General features: G+C 36.1%; 1 protein-coding gene across 4 annotated transcripts in view; it reads right to left on the reverse strand.

Annotated features, from left to right (window-relative positions):
* The window catches only part of SULT1B1 (sulfotransferase family 1B member 1), a 37,582-nt gene continuing 29,322 nt past the window's right edge, over nt 17,880-26,139 (reverse strand). For all 4 annotated transcript variants that reach the window (XM_013964698.2, XM_005681718.3, XM_018049535.1 and 1 more), the window contains 2 exons: nt 22,356-22,536; nt 17,880-18,882 (listed from right to left, as the gene is read on the reverse strand). In XM_013964698.2, coding sequence (XP_013820152.2) covers nt 18,770-18,882; nt 22,356-22,536 — 294 coding nt within the window. In that variant the 3' untranslated portion in view covers nt 17,880-18,769. The remainder of the gene's footprint in view (nt 18,883-22,355; nt 22,537-26,139) is intronic.

The raw sequence follows: 26,139 nt of genomic DNA on the forward strand, positions 1-26,139 counted from the left end.
AAATGGAGCTAACAGTGGTAACTATTTAAAAGAAAATGTTTAAGATTAAACAAAATTATACAAGATCAGCCCATTGCTTGGCACAAAGAAAAGAATCTATGTTCAGTTCAGTTGCTCAGTTGTGTCTGACTCTTTGCAACCCCATGAATTGCAGCACACGAGGCCTCCCTGTCTATCACCAACTCAGATTCAGGTCCATCAAGTCAGTGATGCCATCCAGCCGTCTCATCCTCTGTCGTCCTCTTCTCCTCCTGCCCCCAATCCCTCCCAGCATCAAAGTATTTTCCAATGAGTCAAATCTTTGCATGAGGTGGCCGAAGTACTGAAGTTTCAGCTTTAGTATCATTCCTTCCAAAGAAATCCCAGGGCTGAGCTCCTTCAGAATGGACTGGTTGGATCTCCTTGCAGGCCAAGGGACTCTCAAGAGTCTTCTCCAACACCACAGTTCAAAAGCATCAATTCTTTGGCACTCAGCCTTCTTCACAGTCCAACTCTCACATCCATACATGACCACTGGAAAAACCATAGCCTTGACTAGACAGACCTTAGTCAGCAAAGTAATGTCTCTGATTTTGAATATGCTGTCTAGGTTGGTCATAACTTTTCTTCCAAGGCGTAAGCGTCTTTTAATTTCAAGGCTGCAGTCACCATCTGCAGTGATTTTGGAGCCCCCAAAAATAAAGTTTGACACTGTTTAGTTATTGTTTAATTTAAGATTTTAATAGCCATATCCTACATAGTAAACACTTCGTTCTAATCACCCCCTTTTTAACTCACTGAATTTTGTTGCCTCTCCTACCCCCATCTAACTCATTTTGCAAAATCCTAACGATAGTTAAGTTCAACAATTCATCTATTTTGTGCCTACACAAAGCTAGAGAATACAACACTACCATGGTACCTACCTGGTCTCACTTTTAATTGAAGCTCATGTCCATGAGCCCAGATATCTTTTTGTATTTTCCTATCTGTCACTATTATCTTCTATGAAATCATTTCATATTGCTCTTTCTTTCTTACTGTTTAATCTCCCTCTCTGGTCTTCCTTTTTGTTAAAATGTTTTAATCCACACTATTCAGATTATTCCCAGGTGGTGCATTGATAAAGAATTCACCTGCCAATTCAGGAGCCACAAGAGACTGAGGGTCTGATCCCTGGATCAGCAAGACTCATTGGAGGAGGAAAAGGCAACCTGCTCCAGTATTCTTGCCTGGAAAATTTCATGGACAAAGGAGCCTGGCAAGCTAGAGTCCATAGAGTTGCAGAGTTGACCACAACTAAGCATGTATTCTTGCAATTCAGATTATTCAGATATGCTAAATGGTACATTTAGCTAACACAAACATGTGTCCAATATATTTATATGGCCTTTATGTGCAGTCTACCCAGGTTCAATTTTGTGAGCTTTGTGATAATCTAAAATGACTATACATATTAGTGCTACTTGTCAGCACTTTGAGTAAGACTTCTTATCCATCAAGGGACCAAACCAGACATATACATTATGGTTAAGGTTCTTACTCAACATCCTGGTAACAGGTAAAGGTGTCCAAGTTTATTCAGGATTCTCAAGGGACTGTTGAGCATAGATATCAAGTCCAAATGCCTTGGAATAGGTTCTGGAGTACTAAAGAGATTCAGTTAAAATCACTTGTAAAAGTGAAAAGTTACAGCATATGCCCTGGGACAATAGTGGAAGTAGATATTTGTCATCATATCTTTCAGTGTGGATAAGGAGAAAGCACTTTCTTTTACAACTTAACATTGCCCTGAAACTTCCTAAACATAAACCCATTATCTTTCTTTCATCATCTTGTATCAAGTTTTATCACTCAAACTCAGCTCTAGCATTTTGCAAGAAGTATAAGATTTAGGATGACACAAAGATAAGCCAACAATTTAATAAAAACTGATTATTATCATAAGCAATGACAATAACAGTTATACAAGCTTTAAGTATTCAGTTCTCATTATTTTGACTCTCATAAAGGACTCCCACAGATCTCAGAAACCAAACCTAAATGAGCTGGCTTAACCTGAATATCATTCTTTTTTTTCTCCATTTGTATACTCTAGTCTTCTGAAGAGTTTTTGTACAAAGATGAATTCAAGATGAATAGTACTGGGCTCCCCTGATGCCTCAGTGTTAAAGAATCTGCCTGCCATTGCAGGAGATATGGGTTCAATCCCTGATCCGGGAAGATCCCACATTCAATGAGGCAACTAATCCCATGCACCACAACTTCTAAAGCCTGTGCACCCTAGGCTAGAGCCCATATTCCACCACAGGAACAGCCACCACAATGAGAAGCCCATATACCATAACTAGAGTGGTCCCTGTTGACTGCAGCTAGAGAAAAGCCCGCACAGCAATGAAAACTCAGCACAAACAAAAATAAATAAATATTTGTTTTTTAAAATGAATGGTACTGTTTTAATCAGAAGAATTTTAAGGGGTCAACTTGTCTTGCTATTTCAGTGTAATTGATCATTTCCAACCTAGACAGCATATTCAAAAGCAGAAACATTACTTTGCCAACTAAGGTCTGTCTAGTCAAGGCTATGGTTTTTCCATTAGTCATGTATGGATGTGAGAGTTGGAGTGTGAAGAAGGCCGAGCACTGAAGAATTGATGCTTTTGAACTGTGGTGTTGGAGAAGACTCTTGAGAGTCCCTTGGCCTGCAAGGAGATTCAACCAGTCCATTCTGAAGGAGCTCAGCCCTGGGATTTCTCCGGAAGGAATGATGCTAAAGCTGAAACTCCAGTACTTTGGCCACCTCCTGCAAAGATTTGACTCATTGGAAAATACTTTGATGCTGGGAGGGATTGGGGGCAGGAGGAGAAAGGGACGACAGAGGATGAGATGGCTGGATGGCATCGCTGACTTGATGGACGTGAGTCTGAGTGAACTCCGGGAGTTGGTGATGGACAGGGAGGCCTGGCGTGCTGTGATTCATGGGGTCGCAAAGAGTCAGACACGACTGAGCGACTGAACTGAACTGAAACTAATTGCAGTTAAAAAATTCATTTGTAGATTATATATTCTGGAAGATATTTTCCAGTGTTACCTGTTCTATACTTTGACCTGTTCTCAGTCAGTCTAGACAAAACACTTTTCCTAGAAACAATTAGGTTCACAAAATATTGTACATGACAAAATATCCTATATGTCTTAATCACTGTAAACAATAACCCTCTGGAATGTGTAATCAGTGTTTCAACTTGTAGTCTCAAATCAGGTAAGGGCCGCTATTGATGATTGTACATCCTGTAACTTTTATTCAAACAAATAATAACACACGTAGGCTGAAATATATTGACATTTACACCTACTGACTCATGTCTCAGAAAAATAAGTCAAAATGTCAGTGTGTCTTAAGAGAGAATAGGAAGGAGAGCCATTTTATTTTACTTTTTTTTTATTTTTAACAAATAAAAAACAAGCTGGAACTGGCCCACTTCTAACATTTTCAAGTTCAGGACAAGAGTACAAATGAAATTCTTGGCCCAGAGTCCAACCTAGCTCCATTTACCACCCAAAAGGATCTCTTACAAATGTATTTAGACAAACTAAACCACAATCTTAAGTTCTGTCCACACCCTTCATCCAAACAAAAAGTCACCACTTGACCATCTTTCAAGCCTAGGATTACACATGCCTGCAATAGAGAGAGGTCTGCCCTGAGGAGGAACGACCTGGAAAGAAAACTTCATAGATATGGGAGTAGGTTAGGGCTCCCACTAACCCACTCCAGGACTGGGGATTGTGAAAACATAGTCAAGAAGGAAGGACAGATTTCCTGGCTCCCTGGACTCCTTACTCCATAGAGAGGTACAGACAGACAAGGACCAGAGTATGGCTTTCTAAAGCTTATAAGCAGGTAATAGCCAGGAATATATTTCTTCCAACTAAAGTAAGACTAAGAGGAAGGATGAAGATCTTGGGGGACAGGGATAAGGAATGAAAAATAAAGAATGGTAGCACCATGAAAACCCAAGCTAGCAGACAATGAAGAGGGTGGAGCTGAGCAGCAAGATAGTTTTCACTTTGTGGCATTCTCTAGCTGTTTACTTCTTTTTTTTTTTTTTTTTTTTTCATTTCAGTTATAACAGGCTGGCTCTCTTGTCCCTATGTTTGCACCAGACACCTAATACTTTAACTGGGACTTTGCGTTTCCTTTATTGACCACAAATATCAACTGTCTTACAGATACTTGCAAATACCTCTTTCTTAGGACAATTTACCACATACATCATAGCATACTAGACAGGAAACATAGGAGAAATCTATACCCTTTGTAGAGGTCCCACAGTCCTTCTTTTACAGGGATAACAGAAAAGAAAATGGCAAACCACTCCAGTATTCTTGTCTGGAGAATCCATGGACAGAGGAGTCTGGCAGGCTACAGTCCATGGGGTTGCAAAGTTGAACATGACTTAGCGACTAAACCACCAAACCAATAGGGAAAAAAAAATAGTAAAAATTAAAATAAAATGATATATTTTATTCCAATGAATAAAACTAAGGGCAATTAAGATTTCAGCTGTAATAGGCAATTTTGTTTAAATACTCATCATTAGCACTATTGTGGTGGTTTTAAAAAAACATGGTTGTAAAATATTTAATGTCCCTCTCAATAAAAGGGGTCTTTGTCACCTCTCCTTGAGTATGGATAAACTTGTGCCTGCCTTAATCAAAAGAATATGTGAGAAATGATGCTTTTTAACTTATAATGCTAGATCATAATATGATATAACAGTCATCTTGTTCTCTAGGACACTTGTTTTTGGAGCCCTGAGTTTCTGGGAATAAGTCAAACTTCATTGAAGTCACCATGCCATGAGGAAGCCCAAACCACAGGAAAGAACACGTCTGTAGGATTTTCATGCACTGATTCTAAATTCAAAATTATCTGGACATATAGTAAAGTTATTGGAATTTTTTCCAACATAGATACAATAAGATAAAAGGAAAAAGAATACACTGTTATTGTGGGAGGAAGGAAATTTGAGAGGGGAAAGAAGAAAAAAGAAATTTTTTTCATTTTAGAATTTTTACAAAAAACCTTTATTGAACTGTATGATGACTTTGTAAATAAATTTGCATGGTCTTTACAAATCAGGACAAAATGAAAAATATGTGTGGATTTAGTTTGAAATTCATTCGTATCTCTTGAGTGACATTGTATTATGTTCACTTCATATGCTTGTGTTCATATGAACATATGATTGTGCTCACTTCAGGAGAAAGAATGGCCAACTTGTCTTGCTGGCTTTCAGGATCAAAGAATTACTTCATCTATAATAAACAAGCCATTGTTTTGGCTTAAAATAAGACTCTTGTTTATTTTTTTGACTTCCATTACCCTTTGCAGGATCCATGTGAGTGTCAATGTTGGCTTGAACAGTGTTGTCTTCCTGGCAGCCACGTCACCTAGTATGTCATTATCATCTCACGTCAGAATGTTCTCACTATCTGGGAAATTTCACTGGGTAAATGCTTTGAACTAAACACGTCTGTAATAGCTGAATGGGGCAGAATTAACACGGTTACAAAGTGAGGTGCTATCTACGGTAGATCATAATTGCCTCCCAGTTCTAGGCATGCCTGTGTTTGCTCTGCCTTTTTTTTTTTTCCTTTCTTTTTTGTGTGTGTTTTAAGTATTTATGTCAGATTAATCATATTTAATTTTGTACTCCTGGGTATACATATGACATAAATTTTATAGAACAATTATCAGGCAATATTCTCAGTATATTTCACCCATTGATTCAATTTTTTTCAAAAATAATTTGGACATAATTTTCTGTTAAGGATTTTGAAAAAAATAAGGAAAAAAAGATGTATATGTATCCTTATGTGTACCCTGACTTACCCTAGTTCATGTCCATTGAATTGGTGCTGCCATCCAATCATCTCATCCCATGTCACCCTCTTCTCATCTGCCTTCAATCTTTCTCAGCATCAGTGTCTTTTCCAATGAGTTGGCTGTTCGCAACATGTGGCTAAAGTATTGGAGCTTCAACTTCAGCATTGGTCCTTCCAGTGAGTATTCAGTGTTGGTTTCCCTTAGGATTGGCTGGTTTGATCTCGCGGTCCAAAGGACTCTCAAGAGTCTTCTCTAGAACAACAGTTTGAAAGCATCAAAATAAGATTTCATATAATATCTTAACAAAACTTCCTCCCACTCGTATACTGCCCCTCCTCCCTTTCTTCCCACTGGTAACCATTAGTTAAAGACCATGTTATTTAAAACACCCAGAAAATAGGCATATATCACTGAGTAGGGTCTTCAGATATCTTCCAGTTTCACTGTAGGACATCAGATCTCTCAGGGCTATGAAAAGGTAAAGTAAGGAAGATTTAATTTAAATTCACTAAGTTTAAAATCTGCTCCACTCAATAAGTCATGATGGCCAACATCCAGATGCTAACCTGGGGGTTGTTTTTTTTAATCTAAAGACTAAAACTCATTTTACTTTTGCATCTTGCTGTTTTCAAATTTGTTATTTGTTTTATATTTGTGTGTATGGGTGTGTGTTTAATGATAACAGAGAAGACTGGATAGTTTAACAAAACCATAGATTTTAGCTTCAAATACCAGATTAATTCTGACACCAAATTGTGCAAACAGAAAATATTACTTTGAGGGAAACCATGTATCTTAGAGAAGAGTTTAGATGACACTTTTCTGGACAAGTGAAAACTGAAATGCTTTTAGGGCCTTTGCCACATCACATAAATACATAAATCAACAAGAGACTGTAGGTGGGCTTATGTGGAATTGGGGACTATATGTCCCAGCTAAAGATATTAATTATTTAAAAAGTGAAGATCACACAGACAAAACCCACCAGTAAAAGCACTGAAAATTCTGCTGTCCAAACAAAACACTTCAAAAGCCAAATTCCAGTCACAAAATTCTACTTTACCACTTAATTGCACACAATAATCAGCATCTTATTTTCAAAAGTAAATTATTGCATTAATCATTCAAAAACAAGCAGACACTTGACTTCATACATTTTACACATACAGTCTCCAAAGTAGGGAGAGGAAAGTTAGTTCATTTAAAATAACTTCATTATTTCTTGTGAAGTAGGTGGGGCCTACCACTTTGCATGTCATTCAAAACTAGTAGTTATTTTTATTTAATTTAAAAATAATACAACGAAAACCTTAATTATAGATTAAGCTCATTTAGGTCAAAAAAATATAAGGGTAAAGATAGAGTCATACATACACTGCTGTTGTTTGGTCATGAAGTCATGTCTGACTTATTATGGAAAAACTATTTTTATTTTCTCTTCACTTACCCTACAAGAACTGCTTTTGAGCTGTGGTGTTGGAGAAAACTCTTGAGAGTCCCTTGGACTGCAAGGAGAACAAACCAGTTAATCCTAAAGGAAATCAATCCTGAATATTCATTGGAAGGACTAATGCTGAAGCTGAAGCTCCAATACTTTGGCCACCTGATGTAAAGAACTGATTCATTAGAAAAGACCCTGATACTGGGAAAGATTGAAGGCAGGATGAGAAGGGGATGACAGAGGATGAGATGGTTGGATGGCATCATTGACTCAACAGACATGAGTTTTAGCAAGCTCCAGGAGATGGTGAAGGACTGGGAAGCCTGGTGTACTGCAGTCTATGGAGTCACCAAGAGTTGGACATGACTGAGCTACTGAACAGCAACAACTCTACAGAAATTTTAGTTGCTCTTAAATTTCTCCAGCATTTTTTCTGGAAATTATCAGGATATTTCAGGTCTAGTCCAAGGCTACCATGATAATCTCTGATCTCCTCTCTCTAATACTCTTCTACTATTTGTTCTCTTGGATGAAGGATAAGGTCATTTCCCTTGAGGGATGAGCTCAGTAGTTTAATCCAAGACTGTCTTGATACCAATTTGCAAGGTCATTTTTCCAAGATCAGTTTATTCTTCCAGGACTGTGAGTAGTTAGATTTTGCCCATTAAAACAAACAAACAGGGAAATGGCTTAAAACAACGTATCAATTAGGTCAACTGAAAGGTCATTATACAGTTTATCTCCTATTCCATTTATCAGTCAAATTATGTCCAGCCATATGGAATAAAATAGACTAATCACAGATTCTGCAATGAAATTATATAACATAATTAGGATAAAATGCAAAAAATTCTAATAAGTAAATGCTAAAGAAGGAAAACTATGACAAACCTAGATAGCATATTAAGAAGCAGAGACATCACTTTGCTGACAAAGCTCTGCCTAGTCAAAGCTATGGTTTTTCTAGTCATGTATGTATGTGAGAGTGGGCTGTAAAGAAGACTGGGTGCCAAAGAATTGATGCTTTCAAATTGTGGTGCTGGAGAAGACACTTGAGAGTCCTTTGGACTTCAAGGAAATCAAACAAGTCAATCCTAAAGGAAATCAACCTTGAATGAGATGGTTAGATAGCATTACCAACTCAAGGGACATGAATTTGCGCAAACTCCAGGAGATAGTGGAGGACAGAGGAGCCTGGGTGCCACAGTCCTTGGGGTCACAAAAAGTTAAACATGACTGAAGCAACTGCACAACAGCAATAACATAAAGATATTGCAAATTTGACTACAGTCTCAGTTCCTTTATTAAATTTCTAAATAAGTTAAAAGTTAAATCCCATTGCAAATTCAAATTCAAAAAAACTACATAGCAAAATAAAACTTTCTTGTCCTTCAGAAATAGAGGTTCACACTCCAAAGTATTTCTCTCAATTGCTAAATCTCCTCAGTCATAGCTAGATGGGTTCTTAGTAATTTATTAGAGACAGGAATGCTTTAAGCAATTACAACCTAAAATCATCATCATTTAAACAGGCCTGGTTCTTCAGGATCTCAGAAAATCTAAGACCCTGTAATGTACATTGTGTATGCTTAGTTGCTCAGTTGTGTCTGACTCTTTGTAACCCTATGGATGGTAGCCCACCAGGCTCCTCTGTCCACAGGGATTCGCCAGGACAGAATTCTGGAATTGGTGGCCGTTTCCTTCTCCAGCAGATCTTCCCAACCCAGGGATCAAACCCAGGTCTCCCGCATTGAAAGCAGATTCTTTAACATCTAAGCCACTAGGAAAACCTGTAGTGTACATTACATTAAGAACTTCAGGGGAGAAGTGGGCATGGCACAGCCTTTAAAAGAATGGCATAGCCATAGAATATGACGAAAATTGGTTAAAACCAACTAGGTCCTAGATGCTGGAAAATTCAACTTCTAGTGGTGTTGAGGTCCTTTAATGGACCAGAACCTGGTGGTCTGGAGTCGGCGATAAGAAAGTAAAAGAGAGAGAAAGAGGCTGATATTCCTTGGTTTATGCAGAAAACCAGTAAAGCCCTTTGACACAGGGCTTGTGTCGCTCACAAAGGCACCTGGCGCCCTCTTTAGGGGGTGAAGGCACAGTGAACCTTCACCAGAGGGTCTTAGAAGTCTGGGCAGGAGAATGATCAAGACGGGTCTCTGCGCTCCGAAGAATTAGCTTGAGAGAAAGAAAGCAAGACGCGGGGACCAAAGCTCTGATGGAGCAAAGGTGTTTTAATCAACATGGTGTGGGCATATATACTGTCTTAGAAGTTAGTTATTCTCAGCAAAGATAAAGATTAAAATTCCAGAATTACAAAACATAGGCGATCCATATTAAAGAGAGAGAGTTTTAAACAATCACTTTTACCGTATGATTCATAAGAAGGAAGAGGGTACTTATCACCGTACTGAAAAACTAACGAAGGAAATGCCTGGATTCCTTAGCCCCAGGAGAGGCTTGCCTCTCAATTCCTGAATATTCAGGAATTAATAAGGAACAGAGGATTCCTGACAGATCCAAAACAGCAAGATCAAGATTATAGCATGAACTTGATGGCATTTGAGGAAAGAAAAAAATATTCACAGTTTTACCTTTTCTAAAGTGCCAGTTAGTTTATAATGATTCACATATTGAGATATCATATGAACTTTCAGGGTTATCTTGAGAAATAAAACCAATAAAATAAATATAAAACATACATATGTGTATATATATATAGATATACATATGTACACACACACAAAGATACAAATATCTTTCAAATCAATAAAAAAGACAGGACATTGAAAAATAAGCAAAAATTTGAAAAGACACTTCACACAAAAAGAATATTAAAATGATAAAATTTCATGAAAAGTTATTGAACATCATTAGTCTACAAGGAAAAGTATATTAGAATCACAGCATAATATACACTTACCGAGATGACTGCAATGAAATTACATAAAATACTAAATGATATGGAGAATATGGAACAAAATCTCTCATGCACTGCTATTGTAGTTATTAACAGCACAACTAATTTAGAAAAAAATTTTGGTGGTATGTCTTAAACCTGGGGAAATTACATTTTCGAGCAATTTCATCCTTAGGTTGAACTCAAGGAAAATGCATTGGAAATGTTTATTTATATATACCAAAAATATGACCAAGAGAGTTCATAGCAGAAATATTTGTTAAAAGCCAAACAGGAAGCTCTTCAAATGCCCATCAACAGCAAATAAATGTGGGTATATTTCCACTAGGGCACACTATATAGAGATAAAAATATGACTTATGCAACATGGGTAAATCTCCCAATTATAATGTTGAGTAAAAAAGAAAGTTAAAGAATCCATCTGCATCATTCCATTAATTGAAATATCAAAAAAGAGAAATCAAATCTTTAATTTTATACATCAGAATTGTGCTTTTCATTGTGGGGAATATTGATGGAAGAGAGTGCATGCGAGAGAGCTTTTGCACTGATATTATTCTGTGTCTTGGGATATGAATATGGTTACCCAGATATGTTTACTTTGAAGACTTATCTCAATACTTAATGTATCTGTGTGTCTGTTATACAGAAAAGTTAAACTGCAATGATGGTGGAAAATTCAGATATAAGAATAGATTTTTTGGACCACTCAAATACTATGCCTTGACCAAGAGGCTGCTATGAAAAGCTTTTACTTTTTATCTAGTTGCTATGTATTTTTTTGTTTTTTTTCTGGTTTATTTTCCTAATGAGACCCAATGTGCTTTAAGCCTAAGAACCCCAAGCATGCCAATAAGAACAAGTCAGTCCAAACAATGAGACAGTACAGTTTTCACACATACTAATCTTTTAGAAATTTAGATCTTACATAATGGAAGGAATAATTATCCAGGAAATAAGCAAAAATGTTCTCAGTGAAACTGAATCTACCTCAGTTGTTTAAGTTAGTGAATAGTTCACACATTGAGCAAACTGTACTTGAAAAGTTACCCATTTCTTTTATTTTTAAACACATTCGGCTAAAGGCCCAGTGCTGAGTTGTATAATTCAATTAACTTCCTTCTTCTTTTCAAATTATGTTATACCGCTGAGTTTAAGTTTTATTTATTTTTTGCATTTTCAAGTATGAATTTAATCAGTACAAAAAAGAAAGTCATTATCTCTCTACCTAGCTATCTAATTTATCTTACTTGAAAAAGAAAGCTAACTAATCTTTATCATATGAAAATGTAATAGATAATACAACCATTAAATCTCCTTTGATATTTATGAAGACTGCATAATCTGGGGCCTTGTCCAGTCTATCTTATCAAAATCTCCAGCGAGAACCCTGAGAACTTTCCTTTCTTTACAAATAATTCAAATAAGTTCAGGAATTTTGGTGCTTATACCACTAGCAGCAGCGGAAGGGAGGAGATACAGAAGATACAAGCTGTGAGGAAATATTTTCTTCTTTCTGCTTCTTTTCCTCTCATGTTCATTCAAGTTGCATGGGAAATTTCTCCATAAGATTTACGACAGCTTGTTCTCCTCCTTCCTGTATAGGAAAGAACAGAACAGAGCACAGTCAGATCTCGCCTTAGGAATAGGCAGCATTACAAAAACCATTAGTCATTTATTTAGACTGTATGCGTTTTACCAACGACATTGCTTTTAATTTTATTATTTGAAATGTACATTAAGCTAGATGGGCTTGAAAAAAGCTATTTCATCTTTATTTTAACAACAAACAAGTACCAATTATGACAGATTATAGAGGTAAAACATTCACAAATCTAACCTTATAGGTTTGTAGTCAGTGTCCCTTCAACAGCTGGATTCTGAAACTGGATGAAGCATGGAGCCTTTATATTGTCAGCTTAGGCATCATTATGTAATTACATTTATGAGAATATTTTGAGAGGTAGTTGGAAAAGACTCTGGTGCCGGGAGGGATTGGGGGCAGGAGGAGAAGGGGACGACAGAAGATGAGATGGCTGGATGGCATCACTGACTCGATGGACGTTGAGTCTGAGTGAACTCCAGGACTTGGTGATGGACAGGGAGGCCTGGCGTGCTGCGATTCATGGGGTCACAAAGAGTCGGACGCAACTGAGCGACTGAACTGAACTGAACTGAAAGTATGTAATATCTGAAGATTATTTTTATGCTATTCTATAGTATCATATAGTGATTAAGAATGACATTTAAGAGTCAAGCAAACATAGCTCTGAATTTTAGTGCAAAGTTTCAGTTTCTTCACCTCAAAATGTGTATATTAATACTTCTGCAAGATTGTCTGACACTTAATAAATGTACACACTGCTAAACTTAAAATAACCAACAAGGATCTCCTGTATAGTATAAGGAATTCTACTCAGTGTTCTATAATAACCTAAATGGAAAAAGAATTTTTAAAAAGATACATATGTATGTATAACTGATTCAATTTGCTGTACACCTGAAACTAATACAACTTTGTGAATCAACTATGTTATTGCTGCTGTTTAGTCACTCAGTCATGTCCAAAACTCTTTTGTGATTCCCATGGACTGTAGCCTGCCAGACTCCTCTGTTAATGAGATTTCCCAGGCAAGAATACTGGAGTGGGTTCCCATTTCCTTCTCCATAATCAACTATACTTCAATATAAATTTTAAAAAAAAGACAATAAAAATTAGAATAAAATATAATTTATGATCTCTAAAGGATTACTAAAAGATTACTGTTGGAGACATCAGTGTGAACTCTGTTTTATTTAATAATGATACAGATAGCTACCTATAGAAATATTTATAAATATATGCACATACACAGTATACACACATCAAACTCTTTGTTCTGTTAGCTGAGAGGGCTTAGGCTCAATGACAACAGAAAAATAATAAACACATCTAGAACCAAAATCTTGATTTTTATTAATTCTCCAGAAAAAGGGAACTAGAGCTTCTTAGAGAAATGGCTGATTCTACAACTTAGACACAGAATATACAAGATGAGCCTGGAACATTTCTCAGTGCCAGACATTAATAAAATGCTCAAAACAAGTAAGTTAATAAAAACAACTCTACAATAAGGGGAATATATCAAACGTATTCAGAAGCCAACTAAAAGAGCTCCCAAGAGACAAACTGGAACAATTTGAGCAAGGAAATATAGTATTAGCAACATAACCAAAAATATAATAGGAGTCCATAGCGATTTGAATAAATCATTAAGTAAATAAGTGGTTGAGAATTTAAAAACCCCTCACATAGATTGATTTTAATTTCTATAGATACTTCACGTTTTAGTAGATAAAGTGTTACTTCCTGCTTATTAAGTGTGAGCTACAGACTGTGATTTTCTTCCAAAGTGTACAATATAGAAAGGGAGAAAAAAAAAGAGTAACTTTGCAGTGGAAAGTACTGATAAACACTATTTCAGTCAGGTGACCAACACTGATAAGTCAAATAGTTACTATACATTCTTGATGTGATGTGGTATGAATGGTAACATTAATAAATCCATGGGTTTTTTCCCCAAAATATTATCTCAGTATAATCATGGGGAAAATATTATATAAATCCCAATAGAGGAACATTCTACAAAATAGCTAATCAGTACTTCTCAAAACTATTAAGGTCATCAAATACAGAGAAACTCTAAGAAGATTTTCATATCTAAGAGGAACCTAAGAAGACACAAGAATTAAATGCAATGTGACGCCCTGAATAGTAGCCTAATAAAGAAAACTAATATTAGATAATAGTCAAGTAAATCTAAACAATATTTGGATTTTAGTTAATAATATCAATATGTGTTCATTTATTGTGATAAGTATGTTATAATAATATGATATTAATTATAGAGGAAACAATGTGAGGTGTCCAGGTGTGAGGCCTTCTGTACTATTTCTACAAAAATTCAAATCTAAAAGTGTTTTAAATGAAAAGTTAAAAAAAAGCACAATTGTTATATTTGAAAAAAAGAAGGGAGATATAGCTTGTATTCTTGGATTGGAAGAATTAATATTAAAAAGTCCATACTACCCAAAGTCATCTAGAGTTTTAATGCAATCCCTAACAAAATACTCAAAACATTTTTCATAGAAATAGAAGAAATAATCCTAAAATATGTATGGAACCCCAAAAGACTCTGAATTGCCAAAGTAACCTTGAGAGAAAACAAGAACAAACTGAAAATTTCATGCTCCCTGATTTCAGGCTACCCTACAAAGTTACAGTGAAAGTCGCTCAGTTGTGTCCTACTCTTTATAACCCCATGGACTAGTCCATGGAATTCTCCAGGCCAGAGTACTGGAAAGGATAGCCTTTCCCTTCTTCAGGGGATCTTCCCAACCCAGGGATGGAACCCAGATCTCCTGCATTGCAGGCAGATTCTTTACCAGTTAGCCACAAGGGAAGCCTAAGAGTACTGGAGTGAGTAGCCTATTCTTTCTCCAGGGGATCTTCCCGCAGACCCCAGTTTGATCCCTGGGTCAGGAAGATCCCCTGGAGAAGGAACTAGCAACCCTTTCCAGCATCCTTGCCTGAAAAACTCCATGGACAGAGGAGCCTCGTGGGCTGCAGTCCATGGGGTAGCAAAGAGTCTGACATGACTGAGTGACTAACACTTAACGTCACACAGTTACAGTAATTTAAACAGCATGGTACTGACACGGAATCAGACACATGGTCCAATGGAACAAAATAAAGAGCTCATAAATAAATTCAGGCACTTATGGTCAATTAATCTGTGTCAAAGGAAGCAAGCATATACAAGAGAAAAGGCAGTGTCTTCAATAACATATTCTGGGGAAACTGGACAATTATATGTAAAGGAGAAAAAATAGAACATTTTCTAACACCTTATACAAAAATAAAATAAAAATGGATTAAAGACTTAAATGTAAGATCTGAAACCATAAAACTCCTAGAAGAAAACAGAGCCCATAGAAGTTATATATATACTGATATCTTTGGTTCTGTCTCCTAAGGCAAAAGAAACAAAAATAAGTAAACGGGACCTAATTAAACTTGAAAAAATTTTGTACAGCAAAGGAAAGCATAGATAAAATGAAAAGACAACCTACTGAGAGGATGGGAGAAAACATTTCCAAATTATATGACCAATAAGGGATTAATATCCAAAATATATACATAGATACAACTCAATATAAAAAAAAAAAAAGAACTGAATCAAAAATGGCAGAAGACCTAAATAGACATTTTTCCAAAAAAGATATATTGATTTCCAACAGGAAAAAAAAAAAAAAAGCTCAACAGGTATGTCCTTGGTAATCCAGGGGCAAAGAATCTGCTTTCTAGTACAAGTTACTCAGGTTTGATCTTTGGTCAGAGAACTAATACCCACATGCCGGGAGGAAACAAAGCCCATGCACCACAACTAGAGAAAGTCTGTATGCTGTCTGTATGCTGTAACAAAAAGCACAACCAAGCGCAGCAATCAAGATTTAAAACCCAGAGCAGCCAAAATTTAAAAAAAAAAAAATAATGAATAAATAAATAATAAAAAGATTTTTTAAAGTTCAACATTGCTAATCATCAGATCAGTCCAGTTCATTTCAGTCGCTCAGTCATGTCCAACTCTTTGCAACACCATGAATTACAGTACGCCAGGCCTCCCTATCCATCACCAACTCCTGGAGTTCACTCAAATTCACGTCCATCGAGTCAGCGATGCCATCCAGCCATCTCATTCTCTGTCATCCCCTTTTCCTCCTGCCCCCAATCCCTCCCAGCATCAGTCTTTTCCAATGAGTCAACTCTTCACATGAGGTGGCCAAAGTACTGGAGTTTCAGCTTTAGCATCATTCCTTCCAAAGAACAGAGACACAAATAAAAAACACAAGAAGATATTATCTTACACTTGTCAGAAAGGCTATCATTTAAAAGACTAGAAAAAACGAGTTTTGATGAGTATGAGGAGAAAAGGGAACCTTAGTACAAACTGTAGGTAGGAAAATAAACTGGCACAGACTCTATGGAAAACAGTATCAGTTCAGTTCAGTTCAGTCGCTCAGTCGTGTCTGACTCTTTGCAACCCCATGAATTACAGTACGCCAGGCCTCCCTGTCCATCACCAACTCCCGGAGTTGACTCAGACTCACATCCATTGAGTCAGTGATGCCATCCAGCCATCTCATCCTCTGTCGTCCCCTTCTCCTCCTGCCCCCAATCCCTCCCAGCATCACAGTCTTTTCCAATGAGTCAACTCTTCACATGAGATGGCCAAAGTACTGGAGTTTCAGCTTCAGCATCATTCCCTCCAAAGAAAACCTAGGGCTGATCTCCTTCAGGATGGACTGGTTGGATCTCCTTGCAGTCCAAGGGACTTTCAAGAGTCTTCTCCAACACCACAGTCCAAAAGCATCAATTCTTTGGCACTTAGCCTTCTTCACAGTCCAACTCTCACATCTATACATGACCACTGGAAAAACCATAGCCTTGACTAGACAGACCTTTGTTGGCAAAAAAATGTCTCTGCTTTTCAATATGCTTTCTAGGTGGGTCATAACTTTTCTTCCAAGGAGTAAGCCTCTTTTAATTTCATGGCTGCAATCACCATCTGCAGTGATTTTGGAGCCCCCCTCAAAAAGCCTGACACTGTTTCCACTGTTTTCCTATCTATTTGCCATGAAGTGATGGGACCAGATGCCATGATCTTCATTTTCTGAATGTTGAGCTTTAAGCCAACTTTTTCAATCTCCTCTTTCACTTTCATCAAGAGGCTTTTTAGTTCTTCTTCACTTTCTGCCATAAGGGTGTTGTCATCTGCATATCTGAGGTTATTGATATTTCTCCTGGCAATCTTGATTCCAGCTTGCGCTTTTCCAGCCCAGCGTTTCTCATGATGTACTCTGCAAAGAAGTTAGATAAGCAGGGTGACAATATATAGCCTTGATGTACTCCTTTTCCTCTTTGGAACCAGTCTGTTGTTCCATGTCCAGTTCTAACTGTTGCTTCCTGACCTGCATATAGGTTTCTCAAGAGGCAGGTCAGGTGGTCTGGTATTCCCATCTCTTTTAGAATTTTCCACAGTTTATTGTGATTCACACAGTCAAAAGCTTTGGCATAGTTAATAAACAGTATAGAGGTTCCTTACAAAACTAAAGATAGAAGGCCCATGTGATCCAGCAATCCCACTGTTGGGTATAAATCCAAAGAAAATGAAAACACTAATTTGAAAGATACATGCACCCCAATGTTCATAGCAGCATTTATAATACATGAGATGTGGATACAACCTGTGTCCTTCCACTGATGAATGTGTAAATAAGATGATGAGTGGATAAATATGCACGTGGAATAGTACTGAGTCATAGAAACAATGAAATTCTGACATTTGCAATAATGTAAATACACTTAGCATTATGTTTAGTGAAATGAGTTAGACAAAGAAAGACACATACTCTATGTTATCCCTCCTGAGTGAGATTTATAAAGTAAAACAAATGACTATAACACAACAGAAACAGATTCAGAGATATAGAGAACAAACTAGTGGTTACCAGGAGAGGGAGGTATGGACAGACAAAATAATGGTATGTATTTAAGCTATGCAAACTACGGATGTTTAAAATAAATAAACAACAAGTTTGTATTGCACAGCACAGAGAGACATAGTCTTTATTTTGTAATAGCTTTAAACAGGGTACAGTCTATTAAAAACAATTGACTCACAATGCTATACTTCTGAAACCAACATAATATTGTAAATCAACTATGTTCAATTAAAAATAAAATAATGCTAATATATCTCTTAGATATAAGAGATCTCTTGTAATGAGACATCTCTGGCAAAAGTTTACCTTAAAACTTATACATACTTACTAAAAGACTTATATTCCAAGGAAAAATCCATCAAAGAGACCAATAGATAGACCTAAGAGTAGAAAAATGGGTAGAAAAGACATTGGGTTGGGAACGTGTAGTGGAGATTCAGCCTAGAGAATCTCTTGTAGGCACCAGATTGTATATGAAATATTGAAACTATTATTAAGGGATCTACATCTGTTCAGATACAAGATGAAGAAACCAAGATGCTCCCAAATGTAACCATATCCTGGCAATAGGAAATTCTCAGGAATCACAGGAAGCTGTTGAATTCTGGAAGGACTCTCCATAGGAAGTAAGTTCCTGTCCTCAGCTTAGGTGCTCAGAGCAGAGCTCCTATTCCCAGGGAATAGCCGTAGGGAGACTAATGATGATCTTTCATCTTTGGAGACTTGAAAATTACATACTCAGAATTTAGGAATTTGGATAAACAGAAATTAGGTATAGAAACAACATTTCTGAAAAGGTGACAGTTTGTCCTAGTTTTAGGGACTCTCAGAGTGAATGATCAACCAGATTGAAAAATCAACGCTTAGAAGCACTTTTTTTTTCTTTATAAAACCATTCAATTGTCCAAATTAAATCCTAACTGTCCTTATTTCACCAAACTGCAGATCAGACTTCTTTCTTCAGATTTTCAATTTAGGTTCCTCATATCTCTGTACGGAACTGAAGTTCAGTCTCAGACATTTCCTTCTTATAAATGGCATCAAATTTCTCATTTTGGGCCACTGTGAAATAATTCTTCCAGTCACCTGCAATCCCTAAAAATTACAAACAAGAAAACATATGAAAGAATAAAATATTTTCTTTATGAAGGAAAAGCCATTGTGTACCAAAATGAAAGACTGAAAGAGTTTAAAGGAAGCCTTTCTATTTAAATATTTTAAAATTCATTTTTTTTTATTGGTAATTACTGCCATCTATATATAAATAAACAGCAGGCTTCTATGCTGACTGAGATGATAAAGAATCTGCTTGCAATGCAGGAGACCCAGGTTTGATTCCTGGGTCAGGAAGACCCCCTGGAGAAGGGAATGGCTACCCACTCCAGTATTCTTGCCTGGAGAATTCCATGGGCAGAGGTGGACTACAGTCCATGGGGTCACAAAGAGTTGGACACAATTGAACAACTAACTCTTTGACATGTTCATAATTAAACAGACTCTGGTTTTAAAGAAACATTATAAGAAGGGTTAGTTTTCTTGTCTAAATTTGCAACTGTACAATAATTTCCTGAAAGAGATTATTTTAGTGTTTCTAATTGTCCCAGATCATAGTGTTACCACTGGTCACTGAATCAATGATCAGGGGATATTTTACTGTCTTTGATGAGTTGCTTTTGGAAACTGTACAAAGAACTGGTCGTGAGCATAGTCAAACCATGAAACAGAAAGTTGATAAATATCTTTTCCCAGAAATAATAAATGAGGATGCTAGGATATTTGGATGATTCTTGTGTTCCCTGAACTCACTAGATACATCTTATTTTAATTTTAGAGGAGAAAAATAGCATTAAAGTCAAAAGATAAAAATCACTGAACAATTTTTATAGAAGTGAAACTATTGGGATATAAATTTACATTTAATCTTTTATTCTTGGATGCTTAAAAATATTTGTTTGAAAAATAAATTTTTAATGTACTGCTGATGTGTTTGGAGGAAAACATTAATTTTGCAATTTATTTAATATTAAATTGAACTTCCCTGGTGGTCCAGTGGTTAAGAATCTGCCTGCCAATCAAGGGCACATGGGTTCTGTCCCTGACCCAGGAAGATCCCACATGCCATTGGGCAGCTAAGCCCATGCACCACAACTACTGACTTCATGCTCTAGAGCCTTTGAGCGCAACTACTGAGCCTGGATGCCACAACTACTTAGCCCACATGCCCTAGAGCCTCTTGTCTGCAACAAGAGAAGCCACCACAAAGAGAAGCCTGTACTGCACAACTAGAGAGTAGCCCCCAGTTGCCAAAACTGGAGAAAGCCCATGTGCAGCAATGAGGACTCAGAGCAACCAAAAATAAGTAAAATTTAAAAATAGATAAATATAACCATATTCAACTGCAAGTCTTATTAAACCATGATGGCCTCATGAAGATTTTAAATCATTTTAACAAGAGACATCCCCATAGACAAAATTGTTTCCCTGGTTATTATACTTTATTCTATTTTCACCAGAAGTTGATAGTTCTTTGGAATGTTTGTGAGGATAGTTCATAATTGGGATAGTTGAAAAGAGGAAGTGTAGATTTAAACAATAAAGAGATATATAAAGCATTCTAATAATCTTCTATTTTGAGTACAAATATTCTATACACAAACACATTTGCTTCACAAGAGTGAGGAAGTATAAAAAATTTTTGATAAGATAAATTCTGGCCAAATCCCAGGATTTTCTGTTTTGTAGCAGTTTGGGACATAAGCATAAACATTGCCCTTTATCATCTCCCTATCATCATTAATATTGTGTGACCAAACTATGACCTTGATTATCCAGAGTGGAATCCTTCAAAACTGTTCTTAGCCCTTTGTTCATACTTCACTTTTCAGAATTTTCCAATATCCATTCTCTTGCATTACAGTATGAGCTTCTTGAGCATATACATTCTAGAAAATATGATCTGCATATAGTTATTCATGAAGACCTTTTCTCAAATATTAACTAACAAATAAAAGGTATCTTTTAAGTGTTATTGAATGCATGAATAAACAAATAAATGTTATATTAGATAAGAACGTACTAAACTGCAAGATAATATGACTTGCTACTTTTGTGTATATCACTTTTGGTCAGAAAAAAATGCAGTGTAACCTTACATATCTTCCATGAAAATCCTTCCCCAAAGCTTGTGCTTCAGATGTTATTCTTTTCTCCTTTTTATCAGCGATGTAACCAGAACTTTGGCAGATTTATTAGTGTATGCAATGTCAAAGGTTCAGGGAATGGCACAGCCTGGATAAATCCCAGAGCAATCTGACCACAAAAGCTGTGTCCTTCACTACTCGGGTGGAAAGAGTATCTTTCTTGTGGACTCTCTTCCTCTGAAGTTGTAGAAACCGTGGAATCCAGATACTGAGGTTATTTCTATACCCTAATGTGATATCATTCAATGGCATCAATTTTCATGACTAGGGGAAAAGCTCTCTTGGAAGTTACATTCAATGATCTGGTATAACGAAAATTTGCCTTATTTAATTAATAAGAGTTTACTGTTTTTTTGTTTTTTTGGTTTTTTTTGGTCTCTGTTTCTTCCACCAGGAAAACATGTGTGTGTGTGTTGTTGTGTGTTGAATTACATCAGTCATATTTGTTCAAACTTGTAATGCACCATTTACAATGAAAAATTAGCCTTGACCTCTTATACTAGAGCATACTTTTTAAGTAGTGTTTTGAAAATTAAAAAAAAAAAAACCATAATTTGAAAACACTAGGTGTACACTAAGGTACAGAGAAAAATGTGTTAGAAAATTCTGTAGTCATATAATACTTTCAGAATCGAGGGTCTTAATCCACATGTTCAGTAAAGAATATTGAAAAGATAGGGTGACATGACTAGGTGGATAAATTCTCACATTTAAGATAATAACCCAAACCACATATAATAACCCACAATTTATAGTACTTGGCTTAATTGAAATAGAGCTGTATTTTGACAGTGAATGTCATATTTCTGTATTGTTATCTTAAGTTACATTTAGATTCCATGTTTACCATTAACATAATTCAGATAGTATTTTTAGGGAACAAAAACTTCCCACATGCCCTTTCTCTTTGAGAATCCTTCTTAACAAAATGACCACTGCTTTCTAATAATAATGATTCTATGGAGAAGATGGTACTGCACTGACTGACATTAATTTATTACTGGGAGGAAGGAGGAGGTCTGTGCCAATTTAAACAAAGTTTTAAGTTTTAGGAATAAAAAAATACAGAATGACTCACATCAGAAGTGACAAAACCATTCCCTTTTTGCAGGGTTGTAAAGAAAGGGAGAAAGATTATTAGGTACTCAAGGTGTTCCAATAACAGGTCTACATGCATTATTCTATTTAATAATTTCTAATCTAACTCAGCGACTTTTATGGTACGTATTTTTAGTGTCCTTATTTTGCAGATGAAAAAATTGAGTCCCAAGCTGGCTAAATAACTGGGTAGAGATTACAAAGCTCACCTTCATTTCAGAGCAATTCATAAGAAAGCAGAAAGGAAAAATAAACTCAGAAAATAGTAACCTTTGCGCATAAATGAGGACTTGCTGTGGTCCATCACTTCACTTGGTAGATGTGTATAATTCACTAGAGGGTTGTCCTTCATCATTTCAAATGATGTGTGATGGATTATCTTATCCAAGATCTCATCATCCAGGTTTTTCTCTAGAAATTGAATAACCTTCTTGATTTCTTGCTTTGGATTCTATCAATAGGGTAGAGATACACCCAAGAAAATGGTAAATAATAAATCATTAAAATAGTGTGAAAAAATCATGAAAATGAAAGAAGATCAATAATTTTTTTAGATGATTTTGTTTGTTTTTTTTTTAATTTTTTAAATTTTAAAATCTTTAATTCTTACATGCATTCCCAAACATGAATCCCCCTCCCACCTCCCTCCCCACAACATCTCTCTGGGTCATCCCCATGCACCAGCCCCAAGCATGCTGCACCCTACGTCAGACATGGACTGGCGATTTAGTAAAGGTAGTGTGGAAATATTTTGCTTATTCTAAGTCTTATTTTTCATTCAAAGTACAATAATAATTAACTTTAACATAATTATTAATAGCATTTAGTAAAACAGATTGTAGCAAAAATTTTAAGCCCAATTTGCAGTTAAATTTGAAAACTGACTGTTTTAGGGACCCAGTATCTTTATTTCTTCTGTCTTTATTTTTCTGTTACTCCTCCAAATTGGTTTCTTGTTTAGAATAATAAAATTTAATAAAAAAATAATGTAATAAACTCAGGAAAAACTGAAGATATTTTTAAAATTTATAAACACTGATGAAATCTTGCTTGGATGTACATTATTAAAACAAACTCCAGTGAAGTTGCAAAGACATCAGGACCCAAATTATTCATTAGTCATTGAGAGTAAGAAGAAAAAAATCTGAGAAATAAATAATTTTTTCAAATTCTAATGGCATTAACTTAATATCTGGAACTTTTTAGGAAGCTAAGCAAAAATCTATATAGATATGTCTAGAAAGATTTTGAAGGGATTAACATTTAAGCTTAATTTAGAGATGTGTCAGAGTTTACCAAGATGCAGTCTCCTGAGCAGTTGGAGAGTAAATTTCCAGTAAAGAAAATATAACTCTTGGAAGCATCAACTCACTGTGTTCAAGTGAGAAAAAAAAAAAAAGTGGTTGGAGTTGGGGTTGAGTTGTTTATAGGAGTGAGAGAGGCTACAAGGCAGTAAAGATGAATTGGGATAAAATTTAGAACATCACTGGATGTCCTGCTGAAGGATTTGGATTGTATCTGTTATGTAGTAGGGACACAACTCTTTAATAATATGTCTTATTAACTCTGTGTGTGTTGAGTGTGTGTGTGTGTATGTGTATTGAATGTGTTTGCACGTTTATGTTTTGGTAAAGAGTTTCCTATAATGGAAGTTCTGACTATATTTTATGTATCAGATCTTGACAAGAGAACACTGAGATGGCTACTAATGGGGTGCCAGGGGTTAGCATGACTTAAATGTCAGAAATGATGATAGTGGAGAAAAGATTAAGAGAAAAGTTAGTATTGAAAATAGAAAAAAAAACATATGGACAGGCGAACAAATATAGAGTAATTTCTGTTACATATTTATAGTGTTTGAAGAATAATTTGGACACTGCCAAAGTATCAATGATGATGCTAATATATAGACAAGTAGAAGTTAAAGCAGAGAGTGCTAGCTTCTACTTCTTTTTCACCTCATTGATTGAGAGTTTGAGAATTGATGCAGACATTCATAAACCTGATGTAAATTACTAGACTTCTCTCTGAATTTTATTCTTGGTCTATACTTATAATTTTGTCATATTATTGTTTTTATATGAAAACCATTTCTATAACATTGTCTAAAATATAACCATGATAGAAAAAAATGTTGTCTAACAAGTTTAATGTATAGTAAGTTTGAGTGGGATTCAAAATATCAGTATATTCTTATAGAACTGATTAGGCCAGACCATAAATTAATATGCATAAATTGACCTGAAAAAGGCATTTTCAGTGAATAAGGAGAGAAATATTTGACACAAGAGTGTAATGTGGGGAGCAGCATGATGTCTGACTCAGAATTTGGATACCAGCTCAGCCTAGGAAATGTATTATTTTGTTTATCCTATGGAGAAAAAGAGCTACATCCAGAAGTTAAATTTGCTCTCTTCATAAAGTGAATAAGTTTCACTTTGGTCTCCAGAAAGCAAAAAGAAAATACTTGGCACAGAAAGACAATTTTCTGTCTTATGAAAAACTTATAACTTAATTCTGATTAATCAAGCACCCAAGGGAGAGCACCACTTTTTAAAAGTGGTTTCATAAAAACACTCTAGTTTTACAGCTGCGTATTGTATTGCCAGCAAATTGTCATAAAGGGGCAATGGTAATGTTTAGATCGCAGATTCTCTATGAGCTACAAGTAAGTGCGATACTGAGTGGGAGCCTGGACAGAGTAGAAAAGGACTCTTATTGATAAGATATGAGAAATGCCCTGGGAGTTTCTCAGAAATATATGCAACAAGAGAGATTTTACAAAAGGTAAGGTTTCTGTGCTGAGTAGGATCAAATAAAAAAAAAGTGAAAGTGTTCCTCACTTAGTCCTGTCCAACCCACTCCAGTGGCAACCCACTACAGTACTCTTGCCTGGAAAATTCTATGGCTGGAGGAGCGTGGGCGGTTACAGTCCATGGGGTCGCAAAGAGTCAGACATGACTGAGCAACTTCACTTTCTTTCTATAGTTCTTTTTGGAGAAGGAAATGACAACCTACTCCAGTGTTCTTGCCTGGAGAATCCCATGGACAGAGGGGCTTGGTGGCCTACAGGCTATGGGGTTGCAGAGAGTTGGACACGACTAAGCAACTAACACACACCACACAAATGTTTGCAACCACTACTCATTCATTCATTCAAGCAATCACTTATGCATACAATAAGTGGCCATGAGCACCTATATACGTGGTAGGTGTTGTAAGTACTGTGGATGCAGTTACAAGAAAGGTAGATATGCCTTCTATCAAGAATCTGAAATTCCACAAGATATCCTTATTTGCATGTTCAGGCTTTTACTACTAGATAAGCTTGGTTTACCATGTTTGTGTGTGTGTGTGTGTGCATGTGTGTATTTGCTAATGTAATAAAATAGCCTGAGGATAGGCCTGGAACTTTGCAATCGTATTTAGGCTAATACTAGTTCATATGGTAGACTAGAAAAATCTTTATGAATCCCTGAACTAACAGTTAGGAAGAATGTAAAAGAGAGGGGCACACTTAAGATATAATAGGTAGGGCATGTGAACCAATGGGATGTTCAGGAGAAAATGGAACCGTATTCACTACGTGAAAGTCAATGAGGACAATTTACTTTCAAACTTTCAACACCGAATGAACAACCAAACACCATTAACCAAAAGACAGAATAAAAGAAAAGGATTACCTTTTGGAAAGAGAGAGAAGCAAGAGGAGTTTAATTTTCAACATGTTGAATTTGAGGGTCATTTTAAAAAAAAACAAGGATCTGAATTCAGGTTAGAAATAAAAATGGAGTTTTTGGTGGGTAATTAGCACATAGTTTTGGCAACCGTGGGAATAGATATGATCATCAATCTATAAAAAAGAGTTCAAAAAAATGATGACTAAATGATAGAGATTCACAGGAAAACCATGACAGAATGATAACCTATTAAATGAAGGAGACAAATTTGAAAAGAAAGGTGTTCAAGAGAAACACAATGATTAAAAAGGATAAGAGGATTAAAATGTCACTGATTTCACAATTAGATTCATCAAAGATCTTAGCAAGATCTG

Source organism: Capra hircus, chromosome 6 (genome assembly GCF_001704415.2).
Source record: "Capra hircus breed San Clemente chromosome 6, ASM170441v1, whole genome shotgun sequence".
Classification (NCBI taxonomy): Eukaryota; Metazoa; Chordata; class Mammalia; order Artiodactyla; family Bovidae; genus Capra; species Capra hircus.